This window comes from Scomber scombrus, chromosome 10, assembly GCF_963691925.1.
Source record: "Scomber scombrus chromosome 10, fScoSco1.1, whole genome shotgun sequence".
NCBI lineage: Eukaryota > Metazoa > Chordata > Actinopteri > Scombriformes > Scombridae > Scomber > Scomber scombrus.
Genome location: NC_084979.1, coordinates 14,544,853 through 14,552,980, shown reverse-complemented (window position 1 = coordinate 14,552,980; position 8,128 = coordinate 14,544,853). Strand labels below are relative to the sequence as shown.

The window sequence follows — 8,128 nt, the reverse complement described above, 5'->3', positions numbered from 1 at the left end:
CCCATGGGTTAGTCAGCAGGACATTACCCTGCTGCTGGGCAGGTGATGGATTCCTCCAATGCACCGGCCACATAATTACATTCACCCATTTCTGCCCTGTCAGCAGGAGCACTGAAGCTTCCTCGTCTTGGGACAGGCTGCAGAAATCATGCAGGGAGGTGAGCTTAGGCAGTGGCCCCCAGCTAACTTTTAAAGAAAATACATTAACAAAATCCATCAACAAAATGCTTCGAGAAAACAAGGTTCCTGCTTTATACTGATAATATTAATACAATATTTCATGCCCAACAAAAGACCGTATTTGGACATTGGTTAACTTTACATGTTTATGTTGATATATGTGTAAAGAGTTAATCATGCTGCTACTGTAGAATATGTTCTTATGAACCTATTATGATTGATCAGATGGTTACTGAGATTGTAGAGATGATTTTGTTTTGCAGAGATGACATTCAATTGTTGGTATATCAGAGTGTTGAACAAGGACATGTTTCTCCAAACTGTTTTATGACTGAGGAGCATGTGACGCTGGAGCTGTATTAGGCAACCTCAGCTCAGATGATTGTGCAATATTTGAGAATAGAGTAGGATCTGGGTTATCAGTAAAGATTACACACAAAGGGGGAAACAAATTAGTAATCTAATTTAATATTTATGCAACTCTATAATATCAAAATCAGTTGTTTACTGGAGCTGGGTTGAAGAGCATGACATTATGAATGATGAAATGTAGTTGCAGGGTTTCATTATGAAACTGATCCAGTTTTGGAACCTAGCCACGTAGAAAAAGCCAGGAATTATAATTACATCTACAATAGGTTATATTAAGCTAATATATCAATACAGTATGAAATCTCCCTCAGACATTTAAGCACTAGGCCCTCCAGCTAGCAATATAGCTTTAACATTTCTTGTTATGAACTTGAAGACGAACATTTATCTATCATGTACACAAGTTACATGACTAATAACAGTTTTATAAGTGCCTTGGTTCAAAGCTGCACGTTTTACATCACGTATTTTAAAAATCGCTTTTCGCACAGCTTGGTCCTCACAGGAACTCTTAGTGCACGTGACGATCAGCTGACTCCACCCGGAAGCTCCAAGAAAGCTGATCACAACAACAAATCTTCATAAACCAAAATTGAATTTTACACTTATTCGGGTTGTTAATCATGGAGTCGACCCTGGAGCAGCATCTTGATGATACGTAAGTTAATAACAGGTCGTGTTTTTACTTTGTATTTTAAATGTTTGGATGTTTAAAGACGATGTTTCGCTCTTTGTGTGTTTGTGGCAGCATGAAGAATCCAGCAGTGGTCGGAGTGCTTTGTACGGATCAACAAGGACACAACCTGGGCTGTAAGAAAACACCGAGTCACTTATTTTATCTGAGCTTTATAGGAAGATGCTTGTTTAATGTATTCTCATCAACTTCTCTTTTTAACCGAGGGCAGAGTAAGAGTATGTGTCAGAAAAATGAAACACAAACCCAAATACAAATGCTTCTACATATGAATAAAACAATCAGCTGGCCGATTGTTCTTCCATTGTTGTTTATACAATCATAAGTAAGCTTCTCAGCTGTCCTAAAACAATAGTCAGGTGCCCAAATGAACATTGAAACATGTTATTGCTCTAATCGTTCCTTCTGTTCATACTGACCATTGGAAGATCTTTGCATAATGCACTTGCAATGTAATTGATGGGAGACAAAATCCACAGTCCTCCTTCTAGGAGGAAACATATTTTCAAAGTTTATCTGAACCTAATATGAAGCTTCATCATTACAGTCTTCTTAGTGCCAAAGTCCCTCTTTTTGTTACTATACTTCCACTGCAGACATGAAAAATTGTGATACTTTCAGTTTAATCACCACATCAGTTTATACTGAGCAGCGATTTGTCCTGTGAAAGGCCAACCCAGTCTCACATCAAAACGTATCACAGCTACGTTGGTCCACAGTGCAAAACGTAGCTATCTCACAATTTGGGTTCATAAATTGTGTGATGGCTACGTTTTTTCTGCCCTATTCTTTTCTATAGGCCTGCGTTCACGTCACGTGACATTCAAGTTTTTGTCTGCGAAAACAAATACAATGGCTGCCATTCATTTAATTCTCAGTGTCAAAGTTAATATTTTAAGATTGTTTCTTATCTGTTTTGATAACATTTCTAGCGAGAAATATGCGTTTCACAATCTCTGTTCAGTGAATGTATATGATGTCTAGTTTATCACTTATAACGAAATAGTTTTCAAGTGTGCCACACAATTGTAGGAATACAACGTTTTGCTCAGCCACGCGCGGTAATATTAATTCAACCTTCTTGTCTTTCTTATTTTTCTGTGAATATTCTAAGATGAGAAGAGCTTTAGAAGAGCAGTAATATTGGTGACAGGCCGATGATGTTACATTTAACAAGTGATTTGAGATCGTTAACAACAAATACACACCTTTTTATTTTTTAAACATTTCATTGACACAAAAACAACAGTTTTGGTTAGAGGAAGTACGTCACTTGCCTTCGTCTCCTTCGTCTGTTGTCTATGAACCAGACACATGACTCCAAGCGCCAGACACACGAGCCACCCCACGAGTGTCTACAGTAAACTATATCATGCAACCAAACTACCATCCCAAAAAAGGCCATTTCTAGAATATTACCAAAAATATCCGAAATAAAGCAACAGCTACATTTTATCTTAACATAGATCATCTAGACACAGTGTGATTACTAGTTCAGCTGTACCAGATATTATATATATTCAGTAGAAATATCATTTCATAACCCTATTTTACAACCCTACTTTAGAGTAGGGAGACCTTTCCATGATGTGTTTGGTTTAGATCTATGACAAAGTTTTAATTTTCACAATTCATGAACCCAAGCCATATCCCAGGCTTAGTTTCCAAGAGCACTTTGAAGGACCAGTTGATATAATGAAGCTTTTTGTGTATTTGTTTGTTTGTTTTTTATTTTTTAGTGGAGCTAGGGACCAAAATGAGATTACAATACTGATGACAATCTAGGGCAGCACTATAGACTTTAAAGAAGGCCTGAAGTGCTTGATTTAGGGTTAGGGTTAGGGTTAGGGTTAGACCCAGCTTCCTTAAAATCACCCCAAACCTCCAAAATAAGTAAAAATGCTTCATATGGAAAATGCATATTTTTGAATTTGTGTAATGTAGAGAAAACAGATCCGCACACCAAAAATAGCTCCGGTGTGAAGGAATTTATTTTTTTTGCAGTAGTGACGTTTCGAGCCGAAGATCTTCTTCAGATTTCTTCAATTGAAAAGACCTCTGTTGGTCTGATGTTAATCATATTCATAAAGTTAATATTTACATGTTGCTGGGAATGTGTGGAGAAATAGTGCTAAATATCACGATCAAGCAAAATGCTCAGTAATCTTGCTGATAAATGAATAACAAAGTAAGGTTACTAACAAGTAATGTATCACTACCTACTTTGCAGTACTGAATACCACCAAATAAATATATTTTACTGACCATGTATTATTTTAGGACTCTTAATAATCTCTCCTGAATGATCTGATCATATTTAAGATGAGGAAAAACATGGAACATTAAAACTCATAATCACCCAAAAGGTATTGAAGATCTAACAACCCAAAGTAAGACAACAGAGATGCATTTGATCACAGAAACTAAAGTGCAATTCATATCCAGTCCAACTACAGCAGCTGCATATGTGGAAATACAACACTTAACATTTCACACGCTGCAAAACAAGAAACAGCTGACAGCTCTGACAGTGATGCCCTGTTCAAAATAGGATAGTAAAAGATTTGTGAGAGAAGATAAAGTTAGACAAGCCCGCTACATGACAATCTTTCTGGAAAAATATTGCTAAAAGTAGTGATGAAAATGTACATTTGCTCCTAAGAAATTATTTTTAAAATACAAAACACAAGGCTGTGATAATTCAGTATGTGAAAGGATAAAAAAGTGATTTGACCTCTGAAATGTTCTAAAATGTAGCTGCAGCAAGAAGTCTTTATCTCAATGTATTTAAAAAAACTCAGAAGTTTAATTTGCTCTTGCTGCAAGTTTTTCATCAGTACTGCTGAGTAACACTCTTTCATATCTGACCTCCACCAGGTCGCGGTTCCCTGTCTGATGAACATGGTGGTGTTGTTTCTGTTTTGGCCAAACAAGCTGCAGCTCTCACCAGAGACCCAACAGACTCTCCGACTGTGTGCCTGGAGTCTGACTCCGGGTGAGCACTGACGCAACCTTTTGTCTGTTTTGCCTGACTGCCTTGTCTCCATCACTGTGAATTTAAGAGGTTTCTGTGTAGTGGTTTTGATTAATTCGTGGGGAAATCAATAAATCTAAGAAAAACTGTGGAAAAAGTTCCAGTGTCACAGCTCAAACATTCATTCTTTGTACCTCTGTGCTCCGTGTCTTGGCAAAGGTGTTTATTTCCATTTGCGTCACTGTGCTGCCACCTTCTGGACACAGCAGGACATTATCTGGAGCATCAGTATCAGTGACTTACAGTTAATAGAAATAAGTCATTGATCTGTCAGACGTTATAAAGATTGTATACATACCGTAGATGCGCCTGCTGTGTCATTGCGACATGTTGATGGCTCTCAAAGCACGGCCACAGGACTACAGTGTGTGTCAACAAGATGTAAATCAGTGACATGATGACCCAGACAGATATTACATTTCAAACAAAATCTAACTGGCCATCAGTCCTCAGCTGGTGAGGTGACTTCTCAGTTATGTTTATTAATCATGAAAAGCTATTAGGCATACATCCAAAGAGAGCACATTGAGTTGCCATTGTGTATGAAATGCGCTATATAAATAAAGCTGCCTTGCCTGGCCTTACATCCACTGAGTTATTGTCATTGTGGATTTGAACAAAATCAGTTTAAAGCTGAATCTTAAATCACAGGTGCAAATGTTTCTTGTCTTTAAATAGTACATTTAAGCAAAAACAAAACAAAACCAAAAAAAACCCCAACCAATCAAGTAACAAATAGACCTAACAGCATTTGCACATTGGGAAATAAAACCCATGATGATGATGGCAACTGAAAATAAATGTTTCATTACCAATGGTAATAATTGCTTGCTCTGGGAATTTGGTCATATAATAACTAGTCGTTCATGGTGCATATGAGGGATGAATGAAAAGTTTTGATACAATTTATCAGTTATGTGTTTTTTCTAAGGTTAACTTGACAATGTTTTTTAAAAAAAAACCTTGTGTCTGTACAATTATTGTTCATCAGGTGAATGTTTGACTTTGTGCATTGTGTTTGTTCTGCAGAAACATCCTGGTGAGGAGCCATGGCACCATCACAGTAGCTGTTCACAAGATAGCATCTTGAAGATTCACTTGGGAGTGTTATTGTTTAAAAAAAATTAAAATTAAAAAGTTACATGTAAACACAACTATGTACAATCACATGAACTTAATGTACTTTGGCAAAGATCTTCAGGTCAAAGGGAAAGATGAGTTTCTAGTTTGGTATATTCAGCTTCTGTATTAATACCAGACAATGCTTGCTAATTTTCTGATACATGGAGTGTGATTTCTTGCTTTTTTAGAATTAATATACATCAGTTTGTCAGTAAAGCCTTTTTTTATGTCATGTACAAAATAGGTCTTGTATCATGTTATTTCCATAATGTTGATGCTGTGTTTGTATGTGTGTGTGTGTGTGTGTGAGACATTAACGTTAACATCCACATCCTTCAATCCAAGGCAGTCATGCAAAGAATAACAACCCTTAATAAACTTTAACTTGACTTTGTGTTGCCCTCTTCTGTGTTAAGTATTCATTATTTTCTCCTTTGCTCTGTGTTTCATGGTTTACCAATTAATTTACTTTGGCAGGTGCATGACATCCATCCCAGACATAAAAGGAACATTTTCACTCGAGTGCTTGACATGCATGTAGCCCTGAAGTCCTGTTTGGCAGTAAGATTTCAAATGCAGAGTGCAGGACCATGTGGAGACAGGTAACTGAATTCAGGTTTTGTACGATTGGGGAGGGGGGACTATAATAATCTTAGATTGTATGACTGGGAAACATGTGTACCCCTTGTCCGTGGTATAGATTGACAGCGCAGTGCGTCTTGGTGCACTGTCTCCTCAGGACCTGGATAAACTGCGGTGGCTGTGATGCCTTTTTTTTTTTTTTTTTTTTTACTGCAGGGGCTTTTTCCTTCTCTCTCTCTCCCTCTCTCTGAAGCCCTCAGATGAGGATCACTGCTACGTCTCAGTCACGTGGCTCTCCTCAGTGAAGGCTTTGCAATCTGCGGCTCCTCCGCTCAGCCAGCGATGTTGAGGCAGAGATGTGAGATGCAACTTAAAGGGACTCGCTCACAGAGGCAAAGTTATGGCACGGTTATCCTCGGAGAGAAAAGTCCCGCAGCAATTTCTCTCAGCTAAAACTTCCTGCACGGCATCCTGCCTCACTGGTAACGCGCACGCCTTTCTGGGACGCACAACACCAGATCGAGAAACCCCCAAATTACGCGTCAAATTAAACTAATTAATATAAGGGCAGAAAGCGCGTCGAAGACTGAAGGAGACTGCAGGTATGGATTTTTTTGATGTTGCAAATTTGAAGCGGTTTTTGTAGCCTTCAGCAAATTATTAGTTTTCAATATGAGGGGACGAACAAAAAACAATCATATTTACATACATTTTTTTCCCCCTTATTGTTTTCCTTATTCTTTTTTTCGCACCAAACCTCCCACCACAATTTTCCCTCAGACTGTCATCCTCTGCGACCCTCGAAAGTTATTTATCAGTTTAAAACTTTTCACCTACATTGCGTCATTGCAAGTGTGTGCCTCTTTTCCTCAGATGGCGCCCAGATGACATCTTCTTGAAATTGTAAAAAGTGTCAGTGAGCCTGAAGTTTCGCATCTGCTTGAACGACCCTTTTTCTTGCCTTGTTTACCAGTGTTGAGTTTGAGTGAGGGGCACAATGCAACAGGCCTGTGAAGTGAAGATAACTGGCTCAGAGCTACACACGGTAAGATCTCCCTCCCTGTTTTCTCCTCACAATAATACGGTTTTGTGTGTAGCCTATGCTCTCCGTGGACTAAGCCAAAAGCTTTCAACTAAACACCCTGCGTTTACCTACATAATCTCTCAATTCCTCAGGACTGATGCCTGGCTTTTCTCAGAGCTCAGTGCAGAGCGAGGCTGTGGTCATGCAGAAACTCCAGGTTGTGAATTTGGAGAATCTTAATGGATGAAATAAGACAGGTCACCAAGAAATAGCATAAGTAAAGATACATGGAAAAACTGTTTAAAAGCCAGTTCTTTAAAAAAAGATAATCTTCAAAATAATTACACCGGGACAAAATAATTCAGCTATCAATGCATAATCTACACAGGCTATACTAGTAGAGTTGGAACTTCAAAACTCAAAATTCAGGTATTTCTACTTTGTGAGTAAATGAGTGTCTTTTGGTGAGCCTTTGAACTTTCAATGGGGTACTTCTACTCTGACCTGAGTAACACTTTACAAAACTGTCCTGTTAGGATGAAAAATATACACTTGTTTGCAGCTGCTGATCAGCTGTAGAGTTTGATAATATTTGTGTGAGTCGTTTCACTTTCTCTGCGCATGGTAAGAATCAATGACAATAATGCTGCACTGGGAGAAGTATAATTTTACCAAGTATTGCTTTACAGTCATGCACTGTATGTAATGGATCTACTATTACAGTGACAACAGCAGATGTGATGTAGTGTGTATTTTCAGACTCCCTTTACAATGAAAAATTAAATCTTCTCAGTGTTGCAGTGAAATATGTGACAATTTGGAGGCCAGATCTTTGTTTGACTCACTTTTTGTGCATTTTGCATGCTCTGCCGTTATTAAGATTTTCTTGTCTTAACTCTAAACCGCTGTCAATGGCCTGTTTAATGAACAAAGCTGGGGTGGGCTATGGGATTTTTCCTATATTCCATAGGTGTGGACACTTTCCTCTTCACTGGGGATGTGGTGAGAGCAAAGAAGTCAGCAACAGAGGGACATCTGGCTAACTTAATTTGTGCTTTTTATTTTCATTTTCCTGGTATTTAAGAGACATCTGCACAGTGGGGGATTTCTCTTGTCTGAC

General features: G+C 38.3%; 1 protein-coding gene across 1 annotated transcript; it reads left to right on the top strand.

Annotated features, from left to right (window-relative positions):
* Positions 1 to 1,082: 1,082 nt before the first annotated feature.
* lamtor5 (late endosomal/lysosomal adaptor, MAPK and MTOR activator 5) lies at positions 1,083 to 5,796 on the top strand. The gene is made up of 4 exons (XM_062427385.1): positions 1,083 to 1,210; positions 1,301 to 1,362; positions 4,124 to 4,241; positions 5,310 to 5,796. The coding sequence occupies exons 1-4, from the start codon at positions 1,176 to 1,178 to the stop codon at positions 5,368 to 5,370; spliced, it is 276 nt and encodes a 91-aa protein (XP_062283369.1). The 5' UTR covers positions 1,083 to 1,175; the 3' UTR covers positions 5,371 to 5,796.
* Positions 5,797 to 8,128: the final 2,332 nt, after the last annotated feature.

Excerpts from the sequence above, each read along its gene's own strand:
- lamtor5 (XM_062427385.1), top strand. The coding sequence starts at position 1,176 with ATGGAGTCGACCCTGGAGCAGCATCTTGATGATAC. Across the intron at positions 1,211-1,300 it reads GAGCAGCATCTTGATGATAC|CATGAAGAATCCAGCAGTGG; the intron begins GTAAGTTAATAA and ends TGTTTGTGGCAG. Across the intron at positions 1,363-4,123 it reads ACAAGGACACAACCTGGGCT|GTCGCGGTTCCCTGTCTGAT; the intron begins GTAAGAAAACAC and ends GACCTCCACCAG.